At 40.0% G+C, this 22,408-nt stretch overlaps 1 protein-coding gene across 1 annotated transcript in view; it reads left to right on the top strand.

Annotated features, from left to right (window-relative positions):
* The window catches only part of si:dkey-215k6.1 (transmembrane protein 132C), a 208,284-nt gene that overhangs the window by 102,074 nt on the left and 83,802 nt on the right, over positions 1–22,408 (top strand). The window contains exon 4 of the mRNA XM_061671135.1: positions 3,323–3,466. Within this exon, the coding sequence (XP_061527119.1) occupies positions 3,323–3,466 (144 nt within the window). The remainder of the gene's footprint in view (positions 1–3,322; positions 3,467–22,408) is intronic.

The raw sequence follows: 22,408 nt of genomic DNA, 5'->3' as shown, positions 1-22,408 counted from the left end.
ATCTATATTTCGTCTGCGTCACAGTTCTGAGGAACAGGGTTCAATCCCCGGCCACGCCTGTATGGAGTTTGCATGTTCTCCCCGTGCCTGCGTGGGTTTTCTCCGGGCATTCCGGTTTCCTCCCACATCCCCAAAACATGCATTAATTGGAGACTCTAAATTGCCCGTAGGCATGACTGTGAGTGCGAATGGTTGTTTGTTTCTATGTGCCCTGCGATTGGCTGGTGACCAGTTCAGGGTGTACCCCGCCTCCTGCCCGATGATAGCTGGGATAGGCAAGCCCGCTACCCTTGTGAGGATAAGCGGCTCAGAAAATGGATGGATGGATGGATTATCTATATTTCCCCTATAGGAAAAAAAGGAAATACAACCCCGATTCCAATGAAGTTGGGACGTTGTGTTAACATAAATAAAAACAGAATACAATAATTTGCAAATCGGGTTCAACCTATATTTAATTGAATACACTACAAAGACAAGATATTTAATGTTCAAACTGATAAACCTGATTGTTTTTAGCAAATAATCATAAATTTTGAATTTTATGGCTGCAACATTTTCCCAAAAAGCTGGGACAGGGTCATGTTTACCACTGTGTTACGTCACCTTTTCTTTTGACAACATTCTAGAAACGTTTGGGAACTGAGGACACTAATTGTTGAAGCTTTGTAGGTGGAATTCTTTCCCATTCTTGCTTGATGTACAGCTTCAGCTGTTCAACAGTCCGGGGTCTCCGTTGTTGTATTTTACGCTTCCTAATGCGCCACACATTTTCAATGGGAGACAGGTCTGGACTGCAGGCAGGCCAGTCTCGTACCCGCACTCTTTACTACGACGCCACGCTGTTGTAACACGTGCAGAATGTGCTTTGGTATTGTCTTGCTGAAACAAGCAGGGGCGTCCATGAAAAAGACATTGCTTGGATGGCAGCATATGCTTATCCAAAACCTGTATGTACCTTTCAGCATTAATGGTGCCTTCACAGATGTGTAAGGTACCCATGCCATAGGCACTAACACAATCCCATACCATCACAGATGCTGGCTTTTGAACTTTGCGTCCATAACAGTCCGGATGGTTCTTTTCCTCTTTGACCCGGAGGACACGACGTCCACAATTTCCAAAAACAATTTCAGATGTGGAGTCGTTGGACCATAGAACACTTTTCCACTTTGCATCAGTCCATCTTAGATTAGTTCGGGCCCAGAGAAGCCGGAGGCGTTTCTGGGTGTTGTTGATAAATGGTTTTTGCTTTGCATAGTAGAGTTTCAAGTTGCACTTACGGATGTAGCGCCCAACTTTATTTACTGACATTAGTTTTCTGAAGTGTTCCTGAGCCCATGTGGTGATATCCTTTACACATTGTCTGTTTTTGATGCAGTGCAGCCTGAAGCATCGAAGGTCACGGGCATTCAATGTTGGTTTTCGGCTTCGCCGCTTACGTGCAGTGATTTCCCGAGATTCTCTGAACCTTTTGATGATGATATGGACTGTAGATGATGAAATCCCTAAATTCCTTGCAATTGTACGTTGAGGAACATTGTCCTTAAACTGTTCGACTATTTTCTCACGCACTTGTTCACAAAGAGGTGAACCTCGCCCCATCTTTGCTTGTGAATGACTGAGCAATTCAGGGAAGCTCCTTTAATACCCAATCATAGCACCCACTTGTTCCCAATTAGCCTGTTCACCTGTGGGATGTTCCAAACAGGTGTTTGATGAGCATTCCTCAACTTTCGCAGTCTTTGATGCCACCTGTCCCAGCTTTTTTGAAATGTGTTGCAGCCATAAAATTCTAAGTTAATGATTATTTGCTAAAAACAATAAAGTTTATCAGTTTGAACATTAAATATCTTGTCTTTTTAGTGTATTCAATTAAATATAGGTTGAACATGATGTGCAAATCATTGTATTCTTTTTTTTATTTATGTTTAATACAACGTCCCAAACTTCATTGGAATTGGGGTTGTACAAGTAGGAGGGTGGTTTGCGCATGATGTACTTGGCAAGACTTGAATCAACACGTATAAAAATAACAACAAGAATTAGAACAATAATGACATTGTTTTGCTTCTTCTTGTGTCTTCAGTCCAAATAAACTGAAGAGTCTGTGGAGGCATTTAGTGTTTGCACACACACACACACACACACACGCATGCACGGCCAAGTAGAAATGTTTGAAGCAGATAGGTAGTAAAATGGACCCAAATCTTGTTCTGCACCCTTAATTTGAAACGTTAATCCTATGTTAAAACCTCACCTTAAAAGCGTAATCTTGTCTTGAAAGCCTTATTTGAATATCTCTTCACTTAAAACTCTAATTAGAAACCCCAAAACCTATTTAGAAGTCTTACTTTGATACCCCAAACCTTGCTTGAAAGCAGAACCCAGGCTTGAAAACCTAATGTTGGCTCGGAATCCTAATTTGAAACCCGAATATTGCCTTTAAACCTTACTTTGAAACCTTAACGCTTACTCAAAACAGTAACATAGGCTTTAAATCCTAATCATGTCTTGAAACCTTAATTAGAAACCCTAATCTTGGCAGAAAACCCAAATAATCGGAAAACACAAATCTTGTTTTAAAACCTAACGCTGGTTTGAAATTATAGCCTGGATTTAAACCCAATTTTAAAACTGTAATTGTTGCTTGAAACCCTAACCAAGATTGAAATCATTAGCTTGGATTGAAGCCCCAACCCTGTCTTGAAACCATAATTTGCAACCCTAATCATTGCTTGAATCCCTAGTTTGAAACCCCAGGCCCTTCTTGAAACCTTACTTTGAAACCCTACCCGAGGTTTGAAACCATAATCTTTGGAAACCCAAATTGGAAACTCCTGTCTTTAAACTTTAATTTCAAACCCTAACCCTTGTTGGAAACCCTGACCCTGCTTTCAAAACTTAATTTAAAACTCTTAGCTTGGCTCGAAACCCCAACCCTGACTTGAAATCATAATCTGAAACACTAACCAATCTTGAAACCCTAAACCTGCCTTGAAACCATAATTTAGAAATCTAATCTTTGCTTGAAACCCTAATTAGAAACCCGAATCCCTTATTGAAACCTTACTGTAAAACCCTAACCCATCTTTAAAACCTTAATCTTGGTTTTAAACCCAAATTAGAAACCTTAACCCTGTTTTTATACTTTAATTTGAAATCCTAACCCGAAACACTAATTTGAAATTGTAACCCTGTCTTTAAAGTTTAATTTTCAACTCTAACCCTGTCTTGAAATGCTAATTTAAAACACTGTTGTCGAATTTGCATTTGCATTAGCATTAGCATTGACTAGCCTGTGTTTTGTGGGTATGCGCAGGGTGTGGTTCCAGTCGGGAATCAGCTTCGTCGCGGTGAAGCCCAGCGACCTGGTGGCCTGGGAGATCAAACAGGAAATGGCGCCTAGTGGAGGATCGTTGGCCGTCATGTGCCAGAGGAAGATCTTGTCTACCGCCACCGCCAGGTAGGATTCTTGATGGATTGTTTTTTTACCGTTGTGTGGTTTATTGTCGGAAATGTGCTGCTTGGGGTCACTGATGATGTAGTGGTACATTCGCCTGACTCAGTGACGGTGTGAATGTGAGTGCGAATGGTTTTCCGTGTCCATGTGTGTCCTGCGATTGACTGGCGACCAGTTCAGGGTGTAGTCCGCCTTTCGCCTGAAGTCAGCTGTGACTCCACTGCTGCAAAACAAAAAGTTTTGTTTCAGGCTGTCCTCGTCAGTCATTTTGGAAATGGCATCATTGTCGGATCCCCATCAGATGCAGAGAGCTGCTATTGAATTTCTGTCTTTGGAAGGGGAACCGCTACTCACTAAACATTTTTAAAAGGTTTTAAAATGTGTATGGGGAAACTGCAATAGGCTACAGCACAGTCAAAGAGTAGGTGTCCTGGATCAAAGGTGAAGAACAAGATTCTGCTTTGAGTGACCTCCATGACAAGCAAAAGAGCTTGTGAGGTCATCAGTTCCTTTGGCTGGACAACAATAACCCACCCCCCATACTCACTTGATTGGGCACCATCTGATTATCACCTTTTGGTGCTTTAAAAGGAGTTAGGGGTCAGCACCTTTCTGATGACGAACAAGTTAGGCAAGATGTAGAAAATCGGATTAAAAGCGCAGCCTACTGAATTTTACGAGGCTGGCATACATGCCATGTTGTTCATTGATGGAAAATTTGTGTTGAGAAAAAGAGAGAATATAACAATGAAATTGTCTTTCTATTGCAATAAACAAAGCTAGAGGAAAATCGGACTCATTGCATTTTGACTGCCCTTCGTAGAATGCAGATCTAGGATCGATATCTAGAAATGACACCAAGGATGTTTGTTTCTGTAGCTCTAGCATATACTGTAGATATTGGATGTGAATCGACGACGTAGATCTAGAAAGTGGATCGAGACTGAGTATTTAGGATGCCAAGATCATATGTTAATTTAGGATGTAATCCAAGTCTAAGAGCGCTTCTAGGATGCTGGTCCACAATGTGGATTTAGGATGCAGATCTAGGATCTTGATCAAGGATGTGGATCAAAATTTGTCAATCAAGAATGTGGATCTAGGGTGCAGATTAAGAATGTGTATCGAGAATGTAGATTTTGGATGCAGATCTAGAATATTGATCGAAAATACGGCTCAAGAATTTGCATCTAGGACGCAGCTTTTGGATGTGGATCAGAAATGTTTATTCTGTATCTAGGATGCAGATCTGGAATCTGAATCCCAGTATAGTTCAAGGCAGTGGATCTAAGATGCAGATCTTGAAGGTCTAGAATGTAGAGATGGATGTGGAACTAGGATGTAGCTCTAGAATGTAGCTCTAGGATGCGTGTCTCGGATGTGGATCTGGGATTTCAATCTAGGATTGAGATAAAAAATGTGGCTCTAGGATGTGGATATTGGAAGCGAATCTAGATGATACTTAAAAATAGGGATATTGGATACAAATGTAGAATGCAAATCTCACGATTTGTATCTAGGAATTAGATCTAGGATGCCATCTTGGATTTTGATCTCAGATTGGAATCTAGGATGTAGATCAAAGATATGAATCCCAGATGAGGACCAAGGATTAAAATTGATGATGTAGATTTAGAATGTGGATCGAAAATGTAGATCGAAAACATGAATCTAAGATACAGATGAATAATTCAAATCTAGGATGTAGAGCTAGGCTGTTGATCTAAAGTGTGAATGCGGATCTAGATTAGATCCACATCTTGGATCTAGATACTCGATCTGATCCTTTTCCGTGCAGGATGCAGTCGTGACAATCGAAAACAGACATACATTCACATGCATGCACTCACAAAAGCAAAAGAACAGTCACAGATTCTAAATTATTCTGAGTTTGACGACTGAAGGTGGGAGTGAAGCACACGCGCACACACACACACACACACACACACACACACGCACACACAGTGAGTGCAATCGTGTGGGCTGGCTGGCTAATTAAAAGGATGTGATGGGTATTAATCTCTAATGAGATATTAGCACATTTTTTTTAAATGAATGAGCGTGGGAATTCATCACATCCTTCTACTCCCGCTCGGAACAAATCCTTTGCTACACAGCGACTTGTGTTTAGGCACAATGGAGCCACCATACGCTAATTACTGATACACACACACACACACATGCATAGATACAGTATATCCAAGTGTATTCATACATACATAAGTGAGATTTTTAATGTTGTATTGCTTAATACCATTGGACGGGAATCTGAGAGTACAAAATGCAATCTGGTGCTGGAAGCAATAGAGACAAAATAGAAGATTTTGAAAATCCAACCATTGCTTGAAACCCTATTTTTTTGGCTTCAAACCCTAATTTGAAACCTTAGTCCTGGTTTCTAACCCTAATCGTTGGCTTCACACCCTACTCTGAAGCCACAACGCTGGCTTCAAACGCTACTTTGAAACCCTAACCATGTCTTTAAATCCTAATTTTCTTGAAAATTTGAAACCTTAATCCTGGCTTCAAACTCTAACCTTTGGCTTTACACCATACTTGGAAACCATAATCCTCGCTGCAGACCCTACTTTAAAAACCTCATATTGTGCTTGAAACCTTACTTTGAAATCCTAATTCCGTCTTCAAACTCTAATCTGTCGCTTCAAATCCTATTTGGAAAAAATAATCCTTTTTTCAGAGCCTACTTTGAAACCCTAACCCTTTCTTGAAACCTCAATCTGAAACTATAACCTATGGTTAAAACCCTCACCCTGGCTTCAAACCCTAACCTTTGAAACCCTAACGGTAGTTTGAAACCCCAATTTGAAACTCAAATCCTTGTTTTAAACTCCACCCCTGGTTTAAAACAATTGAATTTGGAACTTGTTTGAAACCGTAGATCAGGTGTAAAACCATAAAGTGAACCACTAAAACTGATTTGAAACCCTAATTTGTAATCCAAACCTTTATTTGAAACCCTAACCAGTGCTTAAAACCTTTTTTTTTTTTTTTTTTTAGATCTAACCTTTTTTAGAAACATCAACCTTTGTTTGAGCCCATAACTCAGGCTTTAAACCTTAATTTGAAACCCTAATCCTGTTTTATAACCCTCATTTGAAATCCTAACTACTTGTATGAAACTCCGACATTGGATACCATAATCCTGGCTTCAGACCCTACTTTGAAAACCCTAATTTGAAACGCTCATCCTGGCTTGAAACATTAATTTGAAACCATACCATTTCCTTGAATCCCTCACCCAGGCTTGAAACCCTAATCTGAAATCTTAACACTTGTTTTGAAACACTGTATGTAAAACCCTAAATTGAAATCTTGACATTGATTGGCGTCCCTTATTTGAAACCTTAACACTTGTTTGAAACTTTAAACCTGGCTTGAAACCCTAATTTGAAACCTTGACATTTGCTTGAAACCCTAATTTAAAACCTTAACGCTTGTTTTGAAACACTAAACAGAGTGTAAAACAGTCATATGAAATTTGGACATTTGCTTGAAACCCAAATTTGAAACCTTGAAACTTGTTTGAAACCCTAACACTGGCTTGCAACCCTCACCCTGGCATGAAACCCTAATTTGAGACATTTGCTTGAAACTGTTTTCCTGGCTTGAAAACCTAATTGGAAACCCCAACACTTGCTTTGAACGCCAACTAAGGCTTGAAATCCTAATTGAATCAAAGGGGCCAGCCATGATGCGGTTTGAACTTTGACTTATTTGACAATTTGGTCTATTTTTGCCACAGAAATGTTGATTCCCTTCACATATACATGAATAGTACCTCTAAAATGCCCATATACGCACATGCACATGTACATAAACCAAATCCACAGTGTTTGCCTCTTGGGTGTCTTTTTGCACTTCCAGCTGATGCTGGCTGCGTTCCTCTTAAGGGACCGTCGGGGACGTGTTGCCTTCAACTTCCTGTCATTTTACGTGACATCCTGCACCTTGTCTCAGAGTTCACGCTCACACTTCAGCTCGCCAGACTGACTGCGTCGCCGTCTTTATTTTGGAAATGCAATGAACGCCTCGTGCCACAATAGATTACCCGAGGCCTCTCTGAAAAACGTGGCGGCAGAGAAATGAGGGTGGATTAGTTAGCGATTGAGGACATTGTTCCGTATTTCCTCATTCCGCCATATCTCGATTCGTCACCTACTTGAAGGAAAAAAAAATGCCTCTCCCCAAATATCAAAATACAACAGTAAGGACTGTGGCTAAATAGTTCCACCTCTAACTGCGCCGCCTCACTGATAGTCACTGAAACCCCAAGTCTCTTGCTCTACTGTTACACATGCATTCTTACTAATAATAAATGCCTCCCACAAATCAACACTTTGATTGAAATATTTTCCCAGTAGAACTGGCAACTGAGTAAATAGTTCAGTTTTTTTCTCTAATAGCAACCGTGGCTATATTATTAGACAGGTTGCATTGTCAACTTGACCAACGAAAGGCCTTTCCTTAACCCTCGGGTGCATAGCGCCACAATAGCACCACACCGCTATGCACCCGACGGCTAAATATCAATATCTGACTGACTTTGCCAGATTATTATGGATAATTACTCAAATAAATATGTTAGTCTTCCTCTACTGTTACACATGCAGCTGTGCTAATAATAAACACATCCCTCATATAGATGCCTTTATTGAAACAGAGATCTGCTACAACAGGCAACTGAGTAAATATTTTTTTCTGAAATAGTGGCTGAAGTCGTCAGAGGCTACATTGTCACCTTGAACAAATAAACCCCTCTCCCCCAGTATCAAAATGTGTAGTAGTAACACGTCTCATTTAAACAGACACCTACTTTCTTCTTTCAAGTAGACTCCTGATGCCTTACAGAGCAAAATCGCTATCTTGTTTCCATGAGTCATCATCCACTTGAACAAATAAACTCCTCTCTCCATGTATAAAAATGTGTCGCTAAAGAAACAAATGGGTAATTAGTTCTGCCTTTGGCTGCATTGTTGATAAGAGGGTAAGAATAAACACAAATAGACACATTTAGACACACATAAACACATTTATTATATTATGCCTAAAACTATATATCAAGTAAATATTTCAGTGTTTCCTAATAAAAATAGTTGTAGAGTCTTAATTAGTGACCTTAACCGTCCAATTGAACAACTAAACACCTCTTCCCAAATATCTATATCGAAAGGCAAGGAAACAAGCAACTAATTTGATCCTCCGTTAACTGCACCACATTATTGATACGTAATAAAATCAACCAGATATTTTAGTTCTATCTTTTCGCATGCATTCTTACTACTAATGATAAAAGCCTTCCTCATAGTGTTACACATGGCAACCCAGTAAATATTTCTGTATTTCCTCAAATCATGTCTGTGTCTGAATTAGTTGATTAGTGTGTCATAGATCAATTGGAATTATATTTTATTCATGCTCGACATGGAAAAAGGGGATCATCGATTTTATTTCCTATACTTTTCTGTACTCCGTGAGACTTCCATCAACATGGAGAAGATGCTAGAGACTAGCGTGCCATAAATGGTCTCAAAAACAACCGTAGTCTGCAAAACGTGTATAAAAGATGTAACGACGAAGACGGGCATAGCCTTGTAAAATTAAGGACATGCACGTAGCACGTTATTGAGTGTGATGCATGGATCACGTTAAAGAGATCGGTGACTCTGCGCCGCTCCTGTAATGTAAACAAAACAAAGCCGCAGAGCACGTAGCGATCGTGGTGACATTCGAACCGATTGTGTTTTTGTGGGGCGGGAAGGTGACAAGATAGTAGTTTGTCGATCATGGACGACATAGAAAGTGTTCACGGGGTTTGTTTAAATTAGGATTAGCAGCTACGCGCTAGCATCGTTGCGTGAGCGATCACCCAAATAGTTTGACAGTGGGTCGGCCGCCGCTGTCTGAGCTAACTGTTCGCACAGTGCGGCATTCTCAAAAATCTGTCTTGTATTTCTTTTTTTATTCCCTTTATTTTCAGATTACCGCATTGTCTTCTCCTTGTCCTTCTTGTTTTTCTTGATTTCCGGCAGATTGGGCATGTTTAACTGCATTGCTGCCACCTAATGGTTAAATTATACATTTATAAAATTTAATACAATAAATATTGAGTCATATGAAACATCGACATTACGTAGAAAAAAAATCGTGATATCAAAATTAGGCCATAATCGCCCAGCACCAGTGTGTTGGCCACCTGAATAATAAAATACCTCTCCTGAAATATCAAAATGTGTGCTAATGATAAACGTCTCCCTCAAGAAGACACCATCATTTAAATGGAAGCCGAGAATTCCTGAAATTCCACGAGATATTTTTGCATTTTCTCAAATAACAGCCAGGTCTCAATTAGTAACAATATATATACATTGTTTACTTTAACAAATAAACACCTCTCCCAAAATATCAAAATATGACAATGAGGAAACAAGTGGGCAATTTGTTCCAAAATGAACTGGGCCAAAATATGAATAGTCAATAAAATGAAACCAATAGTTTAGTTTTATCTTTACGCAGACATTCATGCTAGTAATAATAAATGCCTCACTCAAATAGACACCTTCATGGAAATTGACACCTGGTGTGCCTGGCAATTGAGTGTTTCCGTATTTCCTCATAGAGCCATATAGTGGCCAAGTCGTCCACATGAAAAAAATAAATGCCTCTGGCCAAATATCAAAATATAACGGTGAGAAAAAATGTGGGAAATGTGTTCCGCCTTAAACTGAGCAATATTATTGCTAATATTATTACTTACTAAAATATACTCAATGGTCTTTCTCAAGCTTTACATATGCATTTGTACTAATAATAAACACCTCCCTCGACAAGAAATACGTTCCATTCAATTATGTGCACATTTATGCAAATTAATACATTGCGTAAAAGTCACAGCCCCCTTCTCCATACGAGCCAGTCCCCCCGGTAGACCTGAGCTCTGACCCACGTCGGCTAATTACCACTCTCCGGTAGGCGAGGCGTTTGCTAGCTTAGCATCATTCTGTCGCTCAGTGCAATGCCCTCGACCACCTGAGCACACTCCATCACACACGTGGGAAAAAGTCATTACACAAATATCCACCCAGCATACATACACATTTTTTGTAGCCCATGCTTTAAATAACCCTCGCTTCAGCCCGTCTCATTGCACTAATACCCCATTCCTCAACGCCTCGCTCCCAAAGTCCCTCGCACTGTTAAACACCCCCCGCGGGAACAGGGCGTCGCACCATGCGGCAGCTAATTACGGTGACCTACGCGGGACCCGCCGTGTTCCCACCACCATCCTTGGAGGACGAGCGAGGTTTCTCGCACCGCGAGCTACCTAACGCTCGCCGCCCGCCCTGACGCAGGCTCAAGGTGTAAAAAGAAGATTCCACTTCTCACTTGTCATCGTTTTGTGTTTCACCGGTACATATGCATGTGTGTGTATATCTCCCCTAATATCAAAATGTGGTGACGAAAAAAACAAGCATTTTGTTCCACATCCAACTGCGCCGCATTATTGTTAATATCATTATTTACTAAAATAAACTCAGTAGTATAGCTCCACCGTTACACATGCATTTGGACTAATAATAAACGCCTCCCTCAAGTCGAATAGACACGTGGAATTTCCTGACAATTATTTAAATATTTCCACATTTTCACAAATAGCAGCCATGTTTCGATCATCGAGATCATATAAGTCAAACTCAGGCCCGGGGGCCAAATTTGGCCCACGATGTAATTATATTTGGCCCGCAAGACCATATTAAATGTGTATGAGAGCTGGCCCGCCAGTATATAGCACACGCGCCACTAATATTACAAATCCCAGAATGCTTTGCTAGTGTGTTGGCCCATCAGCCTAGACCGGCGAGCGCCCCTTCCCTTTCTGTTGCAGTCGTTAGCAACTATGCTACCAGTCTCCTTGAGCAAATTTACACTTCCCCTTCCCAAAAATGGCCAAACAAAAGATGGAAAACAGTTAACTTCCAAGACAGGTGGGAGGCAGATTATCTGTTCACTACACTAAAAGACAGACCTGTTTGTCGTGTGTGGAGCAACGTGGCTGTAGCAAAGAATATAACATAATTGAATTGATTTTTGAATGCCCTTTATCAACTCCGAGGCAGGGACTGTTAATAGTTTGAGGTTTGGATTTTTATTGAAGGACATTCTTATTTTTTGGGGTTGTTTTGTTGTTGGCCTTTGAAAAAAGATTTACATCAAAAAGTAAGGTAGTTGGCGATAGATAAATAGAAGATGGAGCGAGAATTCATGTTATCTATTTAAATACAAAACAACGAACAAATACCACTGATCTCTTTTATCGCAAATTTGATTTCTCGTGTTTATAATATTCAAGTTTGTTTATTCCAAATTCAGTGTTTCAGCAAAATTTAAGTTTGTAGTCAATGATAAACTTTGACGCTACATCTCTGCAGAAAAGTAAAACATGCACATCGCAGTGATTATTCATTAAATATTGAGTTTGGCCCGCGATGTTGTCCCAATTTTTTATTTTGGCCCACCGTGAATTGGAGTTTGACACCCCTGATCTAGATGAACAAATAAACACCTCTCTCCAAATGTTAAAATATGTACTAATGAGTAAATAACAGACAATTGGATTTTCTAACTATTCACTAAATGTTTTGACATTTCCACAAATATCAGCTGTTTCAATCGTCAACTCAAACTAATAAAAGCCCCCCCCCCCCCCCCAAATGTGGACCAATATAAATGCCTCTCTCAAGTAAACATCTTCAGTCAAATAGACCCTTGGGATTCTTAAAGATTCTGATATATCGAATTTCCACGACTAGCAGCCGTGTTCCAATTGTCTACTTCAGGGGTGTCAAACTCAAATTCACGGTGGGCCAAAAATAAAACTGGGACAACATCGCGGGCCAAATTTCCCATTTCTGCAGAAATGTAGCGTTCAAGTTTATCATATGACAACAAACTTAAAACTTGCTTACACACTGAATCTGGAATAAACACTTGCAGGGCACATATAAACAAACAACCATTCGCACTCACATTCACACCTACGGGCAATTTAGATTCTTCAATTAACCTGCCATGCATGTTTTGGGGATGTGGGAGGAAACCGGAGTACCCGGAGAAAACCCACACAGGCACGGGGAGAACATGCAAACTCCACACAGGTGAGGCCGGGATTTGAACCCCAGTCCTCAGAACTGTGAGGCAGACGTGCTAACAGTCGACCACCGTGTCAGCCATTGCAATACTAATAGTTACTAAATTAAATCCTCGTCTTGTTCTAATTTCATGCACTTGTATGCATAATAAACACCTGCCTCAATTAGACACCCACATTCAAACAGACACCTGGTATGCCTGGCAATTGAGTAAATTGCAGGGTCTATGATAAAAAAATTAAAAAAAAACCTCTCTCCAAAAACCCTCTCTCCAAATTTAGTACACATTTTCCTATTTCCTCATACAGTCAAATAATCCCTTTCTTGATTAATAACCATCCACTTTAAAAAAATAAGCGCTTCACTTCAATGATCAAAATCTAATGGCGAGGAATGAAATGGGTTAAACTGGTTCTGTTTTTAACTGGGGTGCATTATTGATAATAACCGAAAATAAAATGGTATGCCAATAATCTCTACCCTCACATTGGGATTCATACTAGAAAAATAAATGCCTTTCTCAAATATCTGAACATGACAGCAAGGAAGTAAACGGATGATTAGTTTCACCTTTAACCGGGCCGGATTACTTTTCGCAACCAAGAATAAAATGATATGCAAGTAGTCTCCGCCCTCATCTGGATTTATACTCTTAAAATAAACGCTTCCCTTAAATATCAATATGTCACAGGGAGGAATTAAAGGGGTAATTAGTTCTCCCTTTAACTGGACCTCATTATTGATCGGAACCAAGAATAGAATAATATGCAAATAGTCTCTACCCCTGCGTGCAGTGGTACTACAACAATAAACGCCTCCATCAAATCAATTCCCTGTTCTGTGTCCCTGTTCACTTCTAGCTCATCTTTCTTGTGTGCTGTTTTTTTTTTTTTTGGTTTTGTTTGTTTTTTGTTTTTTTGCTGTGTTCTCGCGCTTATTCGCTGGAGAGGTCCCACGGTTGCTGTTTAATTGATTCTTTTCATCACGTTAATCAAAAAGCCGAGCTCTGGCGTCCTTGAGTGGAGAGTGCCACGACATGCATGAACCCTGGCCGGCAAACAAGTTGGGCTATCCCGACTGCCCCCGGGACGTGGCCCAACTAAAAGGCTAAAAAGTGGAAAACATTGTTAAAAAGAGCGGAAAAACTAAACTTAGAGCTCCGAGCTGGAGGGCAGGTAGAGGGCAGTGGCGCCAGAGGATGATGTCACGACAATGTTTCCAATAGAAGACAAGCAACAGCATGCACTATAACCATGTTTGTAATCATCCATCCATCAATCCATCTATTTTCCGTACCGCTCCTCCTCCTCACGGGGTATCCTGGAGCCTATCCCTACTGACTCTGAACTGGTCGCCAGCCAATCCCAGGGCACATATAAACAAACGACCATTCACACTCACATTAACACCTACAGCCAATTTAGAGTTTTCAAGTAATCTCCCATGCATGTTTTTGGGATGTGCATGGGAGACACCCGGAGGAAATCCATGCAGGCACGGGGAGAACATGCAAACTCCACACAGGCGAGGCCAGATTTGAACGCAGGTCCTCAGAACTGTGAGGCAGATGTGCTAACCAGTCGGCTACATTGCTGCCGTTTGTAATATTAGTGCAAAATTTGAGGTCTTATTTCGCTTGTTGTCTTCCTGAGTTGCTGGGAAAAGTAGTAGTAACAGCAGCAATAGAATTAGGAACAGCAGCGTAACATACACAATCGCATAACCAGAATTTGCATTTTCAAATGTGCAAATCATCAGATTTCTACCAAATCTGGGAATAAAGTTGATTGTTTTTGACTTCCTGCGTCAGCGAGGCATATCAGAAGATAATGCACTGTCTCCACCTATTGCTTGATCATTTCAGCAACATCAAAGTATGACCAGCTTTTGTTTTTAGCTTTACCAGCCACACTTACGATGGTTATGTTCTTTATTGCTAGGGTTGGGCATCGCTTGAATTTGAGAGATTCCAGTTCCTCTTTCGATTCCGGTTCCAAACATTTCTCCATCCATTGTCTTCCGCTTTTCCTGGGTCGTCCCCGGGGTCTCCTCCCGGTGGGACGTGCCCTGAACACCTCACCAGGGAGGCGTCCGGGAGGCATCCTAAACGGATGTCCGAGCCACCCCATCTGGCTCCTCTCAGTGCAGAGGAGCAGCGGCTCTACTCTGAGCCCCTCCCGGATGACCGAACGTAGATCGACCGGTAAATTGAGACGATTCTCGATTCCGATTTTTTTTTTTTTTTAAGGGGCTGGGTCAAAAAAAGTTTAAATAAGGGGTGTCCAAATTATGAACATCCATTTTCATAGCAACGCGTAGCATAGACTAAAATGAACATTTGACTCAGGGTTCTTTACAACCAGTATCGATATCAAACCTATGAACTAAAAGGCTATGTGTGTGTAACTAACCCAGAATTAGTATTCATTAATCAATGTTCTAGCTAAAAGTTGATGATAGAAACATAGTGGCAAGCAGTATATCATGCACAGTCTGCACTAACATAATAGTATGCCACGTAGAGCCAGTTACCATGCCTTTCATCCTCACGATTCACCGGTTTTGTCAAACCAGTTTTGTCTTTTTGTTCTTATCATTCATTTAAAATGATTTTGGGGCACAGCGTGTCATGCACAATCAGCTGATGCCAGTGTTTTACTCCTGATAGACCACAGATGTTGGATAGAAATTAGTCCAAATTCTGCAAATTGTGGTGCCTTTATTTCATTTATTCCTTAAACTTTTATTTCCTGAGTTGAGGAAGGCATAGCAGCAAGCAGCATATCGTATACTGTCTTGTCTGAAGTACCTTATTTTTGATCATTTCAAAACAAAAGCACAGCTGCCCACACCCTCTTGATCGATCTTTTTTCTTTGGCTACCAGTCTCTTAAAGTAGTATTGGAGGCATAGCAGCATTTCATGCATAATGCCAGCATATTACATCTATTTATCAGTAGATTTGTCAATATTTTGGGTTTAGTGTTCGTATCTGCAGCATCAAACTACAATTTGCTCTATTAAAGCAGGATTGGGTTGTATATCATGCACTATCACCTAATGCCAAGACATTGTCACTGCAGCATGTCATACACTGTCTTGATTTAAAAAGCTCATCCCTTCGGGTCTCCTTTTGATATTTTTAGTGACAGTTGGATCAAATCTGTTGCGCTACTCGTGCCAATAGTATTAGAGGCATAGCAACATAACGTAAACTCAGCAGCATATCATGCACAATCACAGGCATTTTGCTATTATTTTTCAGCAGATTGGTCAACATTTTGGGTCTACTGTTGTTGTTTTCCTGAGTTAAGTGGCAGCATTTCATGCACTTTCTTGACAAAAGCAGTTTATATCTTTGATTTCATAAGCCAGCCCCGTGTAGCTGTCACTTATTGGTGGCTGGTGTCAGTAAAATGTGGCGTTCGGGGCTGTCCCAAACACCTGTGCTCCTGTAACATTCTTGTCCTGTCTCCTCATCGCCGCCTCTCTACCTCACCCCTTCATCCCTCCCTCCATTTTCTCTTTCATTTCTCATTCATTTTTTGCTGTTTATACGCAGTCTCTCTCATTATCCATTTCCATCTCTGCTTCGCTCTCCTAACAAGCCGCTTCCTGTCTGTCTGGCGCATCTGTTGATTACCTAATTGCCTCACAAACACACACACGCAAACACACATGAAAAAAGATGGATGAGGCTACATTACATATCTACTGTTTGCAATCAGTAGCCTTGTATGATTTGCGTTTGTTTTAATATCTATTGTTATGCAAATGAAAAAGTAAAAGAAAACCCATAAAAATGCAAAACAAAGTGAAAAATGCTCAAGTCTCAAGAAAATGTAATAAGGGGACATACAGTGGTGCCTTGATATGAGTTGAATTCATTCCATACACATGCCCGTAAGTCAAAACCCTTGTATCTTAAATAATCTTTCCCCATCGAAATGAATGGATATGCCATTAATCTGTTCCAGCCTTCCCCCCTAAAAAATAAATAAAATTGCTTTGCTACGTTTTTTAATAAGAGAAATGGCAGTCTACAATATTGTACTCAAGTAAAACATAGAATACTTACATAATTAAATAGAATGTCAAGACAAAGAGTTTTTGACAATTTTTTTTACTTCAATTCAATAAACATTGTGCTGCTCCTTCTGGTGTTCGCAGCTTGCCCACCTAGAGGCAGTATAATGCATCCATCCATCTATTCTCTTGACTCCTTATCTTCACTACGGTCGTGGCTGTGCTGGCGCCTATCTCAACTGACTGGTGAGAGGCAGGGTACACACTGAACTGGTCGCAAATTAATATACAGCACATGGAGAAGCCTTAGCTCCTGGGTAAGCTGTAGTAATATTAGTTGTTCCTCGTAGAGGATAAAGAATGTATTTCTGTTCGTATTGCTATATCTCTCTGCATCTGTTGTCTTAATGTTTGTGTTCAAATATCCGTTGCTTAAAGGGTTATAATACCATGACACAGATGGTGTTCATTAACTTGGCTATGATTTCTTCCCATCGTGTGTTAGTATTCATCTAGCAGACTTTAAGGCTAAGCTGTGTGGTTGTTTTAAGTACACAATATGTAATTCTCTCTTTGTTTTATGTTACATTTTCCAGTAAACTTCATCTGGGAGTGGCAATAAACAGCTTGAAACCTCTTTTTTGATCAGTTGTTTATTATATGCCAAATTGTGAAGTGATTTAAGTTGAGTTCACGGCCACCATGGAGCAATCATCTCACATTTTTGCTTACGAGTCAAAGCAAAGAATCTGCCGAAAAATAAGGTCTTGTCTTGGAAAATGTGTAATTTTTGGGCCACTCGTATCGTATACCACTGTATGTTCATTTTATTTGAAGATTGGTGTATATTTTCCGAATATTTTGTGGTGTTCTATTTTGTTTTGAATATTTGTAACTGGTAAACCTACCTTGCTCATTTTTTAAATCTAACAAGCTAATTGTAATTGTAATATCATTGCATGTTTTCCAGCTATTTTGGCATTTTTCTATTTAGTTATTTGTTCTAATAGCTGTAACTGGTAACTCTTCTGTGGTGGCAAAACACCTAGCTAATAGCCTATATTTAATTTTTCTTTTTTTAATTTTCAGTTTTTGTTTTAATATTTTGTGTGTTCCTAATATTTGGGTATTTTTTTAATATTTCTCTATTACTTCCAATATTTCTAACTCATAACCCTTCTGTGGTGACATCGCCCCCCCCCCCAAAAAAGACAACAGTTATAATTTTTTTTTAATCTAACGTGAATTGTTACTGCAATATTTTCACATTTTCCCAATGTTTTTATTCTTTAAAAAAAAAAAAAAATTCTTTGTTCGAATACTTGTCATTGGTAACCCTTCTGTGGTAACATCAGCCCCCCCCCAAAAAAAAAAAAAAAAAAATGTAGCTTATAGGCTATTTCAATATTTTTAATGTAATATTTCCAATTACCTGTCATATTTTTGTTTCTCTAATATTTTTGTATCTATTCTAATATTTCTTTATTTTTTCCATGCAATATTTGTAATTTTTAAAAATCTTTATTATTATTATTATCTATTTCTTTATTGATCTATTATCTTTTGTCATCACATTTTCCTCTTTGCCATCACCTGTATGCTTTCTGTTAAAAGAAAAATACCTTTAAAAAAAACTAAGAAAAAGTAATACCTAAAGTGAACTTTGTGCTTTATTTTTTATTTGATTTTCCTTGCTTTTAAAAAAAGCTAATTGGACCTTTTACCATCTTTTCTTTGAGCAGTTTTAAGGTCTCATAAAAGCTTACGAATTGATCTGGAACGCGCTTGTAAAAATTGGCAAAAGCATCTTGCCCTGGCTTTCACGTGACGTTCACTGACAACGCGTAAAATCCAGCTTTTTCAGTCTTTGCTAGGATGTGGCTTGGAGACTAGTCAGGGGGCGAGCCACCCATGTGGGTCGCCCATTAAACACGCTGACTGATGCGTTCTATTTTAGCCTATTGGACTGCTATTGACTTTTTGAAAGCGTGCGCGGTGCAAACTGTCGGTGATTAACGGCGTGATTATGTGTGCCAGGATGCCCATTAGCTTCCACACACACACACACACAGGTGGCACTCTGTGTGTGTGTGTGTGTGTGTGTGTGTGTGTGTGTGTGCGTGTGTGCGTGTGCGTGTATGTGTGTGTTGATGTCACAAATGCTCCTGAGACTAATTATCAGTCAGGTGTGTCATCTTGCGTTTATTTGGGCCGCTAGGGCGCTAACAAGCATTTGCGCTGCTTTTTTTTTTCTTCGCCCTTCTGTTTTTTTCTTATGTTTTGCCATCTGTCTGCCGTCTTTCCTCTGTGGCGATGGCGTCGGATGAGAAAGTGGCAGAGAGTAAAGTGGTTGGGTGAGGGTGGTGGAGTAGGAAAGAGGTGGCACAACGCATTCAGATGAGGAGGGAACAGAGGTTGTGTTTTGCTCATGTCAGAGCAAACAAAAGAGGCCAAGAGCAGCGTGAGTAACATGAATAAGCAACAAATCCCATGTCAACCACGTTTAAAAGGAGTCGATTTATTCACGCTTGTTGCTCATCTGCCATTCTCTCTTGTGGTCTTTGGCAAATATGTTTTGTATTTTTTTGTCCAATACTTTATTGTTGTTATTATTATTATACAATTTTTAGCATAAGTTTTTAATTTTTTACCTTAATATTTTAAGGTAAATATTTCAATTAGGTTTAAGGTAAGTATTTCACTTCGGTATTTTTGTATTTGTATTTCTTGTTAGTGTTATTTATTTAAATGTTAATATTTTTTTATTTTTACCAAATACATCAACTTTGTATTTTCCTTCTCATTTATTATATTTTTTCTGATATTCTTTCATATTTATGTATTTTCTTGGTCAAAGATTTGTATTATTTTCTAATAGCTTTTATTTTTGTCATATCTTTCTATTTGTGTGTAATATTTCTACAATTTTTCACAATAATTTTGTATTTTTTCCTAACATTTTGGTATTTACCATCTAATATATATGTATATATTTTTTGTCACATTTTAAATTATTTCTTTTGAGCTCTCTACCTCCTGTTCCGACTTTTTGCCACTCTAGTCGTGATGTGAAATCATCAGACCGTTCCATTCAGTTGTAGCTCTAAAAGGTTTTGTTCCTCACCAAACACGTTCAGGCATGCCGTTATGGCCCTTGCGTTGTGCACTGGGAACACAAAGCATTTCCTGATACCACTTCTTTCTTTGGATCACGTAACCATCAAACTTCATACAGTCGATTAATTTTTCTTGCATGTAAAATGTTCACGTGAGAACTGCCAGATGTGCAACACAAGTATCTTAACGAGGTCAATTATTGTTAACCCTCCGGAGTCGACATCGCTTCCGTGTCACAACACAATCCCGTGTGTGCGTGTCTGTTGCGTGGGGAAGCACATAACAAACGAGGTGTGCTGGAGCACAGATGTGTATGCGTTCATATGCTTGAATACTTTTGCAAAGACGAACGGTCACAACACACATCAGACGTCTGGCCAAGATCTGACCTTATTGAGTTGAATTATTAAGATTTTAATGTTTCATGGCTGAGCTGAAAGGTAAAGCTCTCGATTTACCGGTCAAATTATGTTCCTACCCATACCTACGGGCAGCCGTGGCCCAATGGTTAAGAACCTCTCCTGCCAACGTGGGGGCTGTAGGTTCAAGACCCTGACCTGGCCATCCGCCAACACCCCCCCCTACTCAGGGCTGTGGTGTCCTTGAGCAAGACACTGATACCTCGAACTGCTTCCCGTGCGCTTCAGCTGGTAAAATGAGGGGTAAAATGCAGAGAACAAATTTCGTGTGTATACATACATGTTCATTGCAATAAAGGTGATTCTTCTTCTAAAAAAACCAAGATTGCAGATAAATTACTTTCCTTGCAGGGTGTCCGGGCTCTCCCTTAGAGATAGTGTGATACGTTCGGTCAATCGGGAGGGGCTCAGATTCAAGCCACTGCTCCTCTGCATCGAGAGGAGCCCAGATAAAATGGCTAAGGATTCTGCTTAGGATGCCTCCATGGTGAGGATGTCCCGATCCAACTTTTTCACTTCCGATCCCATACCGATATTGGAGCCTTGAATTTTGGCCGATACTGATATCGGTCGGTCTGATCCGATATCAGCAATCATCATACATACTTTACTTATTTTATAGTATGGAATGTTTTAAAAGGCTTGATGAAGTGGTATTACTCAAACAGAGAACAATAATCAGCAACAGTAGGTATGAAAAAAACTGACCCATCCTCGAACAGCTGAGTTCCTGGTAGCAAAAGGTTCCTGTGGCCCATGTGGTTTGTCTTTCTATCGCATCTATTAGTTCAGGGTAGCTTAAGCAAATGAGGCTGATGTTGCTCAATATTGACACCTACTGGATCTAAAAAAATGCTTGTATTTCAAACTTTCAAGTTGTCTTATTTTATATCTTAATCTAAATTTCAAATATTCTTGATACCTTTAAAACCTAACCGCGGCACAGTGGATGACTGGTTAGAACATCTGCCTCACAATTCTGAGGACCCCCCTGTGTGGAGTTTGCATGTTCTCCCCGTGCCTGCGTGGGTTTTCTCCGGGCACTCCGGTTTCCTCCCACATCCCAAAAAGATGCATGGTAGATTGATTGAAGACCTTAAATTGCCCTTAGGTGTGAATGTGTGCGCGAATGGTTGTTTGTTTCTTTGTGCCCTGCGATTGTCTGGCGACCAGTTCAGGGTGTACCCCGCCTCTCGCCCGAAGATGGCTGGGATAGGCTCCAGCACGCCGCGACCCTTGTGAGGATAAAGTGGTACGGAAAATGGATGGATGGATGGATAAAACCTAACCCTTTATCCAGGGGCAACCTGGCTGCAGAGAGTTTTTGAGGTAGGGCGTTTTATTATATACAGGTACATTTCAATAAATTACAATATATTTATTCTATTTCATTGAGATGACATACCTGAATCGATTGTGCAACAGAAGCTTGCAGATGACAACAGATCAGCCTTACACAGTTCCACTACAAATTTGAGAACAATAAATCACATCCATAGTCATCTGCAGGCTTCTACATTTATGTATACATTTATTTATTCAAAAAGACGTTTTTCTTGTCACTGATGGTATAATGGTGCAGGCAGTGTGGGTTCAGTTCCCACTCAGCAACGGTGTGAATGTGAGTGCAAGTGGTGATCCGTGCCTATATGTGCTCTGAAACTGACAGGCGACCAGTTCAGGGTGTAGTCTGCCTTTTGCCTGAAGTCAGCTGGGATAGGCTCCAGCACCCTGCGACCCTGAACAGGATAAATGGTATTGGGAATGGATGAGTGGAAGTTTTTCTAATGTCTTGGCAGGCAGACAAGTGCAGTTCTCCAGCTTTAGAGCTCATCCGGTCACACGCCTTGTATGGGCCTTTTATTTACCATGTGCTGTGATAGAATGTAATATTTAACTTGTTACTAGACCACATTGTACAGTATGTATATGTATTTGCTTATATTTAAATGTTTTACTATGCTGTCTGCAGCCATGTTGGCATAGCAAGTACCTTACCTGGATAAGGTTCCATAAAAAATACATGACCTCATGGACAGCTCTTAGACAGTTTGTAAATACAGCTGTGTGAAGTATTTGGTATGTGTAAATGTGTTTGCATCAAAAAACAGACTGTACATTGTAAATATTTATTTGTGAACGTACAAACGCACAAAAAGCGGGGATTCATTTCCTTGTCTTGCACTATGGCAAACGCAGCATTATTCCGCAGGCTGG

Source organism: Phycodurus eques, chromosome 3, assembly GCF_024500275.1.
Source record: "Phycodurus eques isolate BA_2022a chromosome 3, UOR_Pequ_1.1, whole genome shotgun sequence".
Lineage (NCBI taxonomy): Eukaryota > Metazoa > Chordata > Actinopteri > Syngnathiformes > Syngnathidae > Phycodurus > Phycodurus eques.
This window is presented reverse-complemented; position numbering and strand designations above follow the sequence as displayed.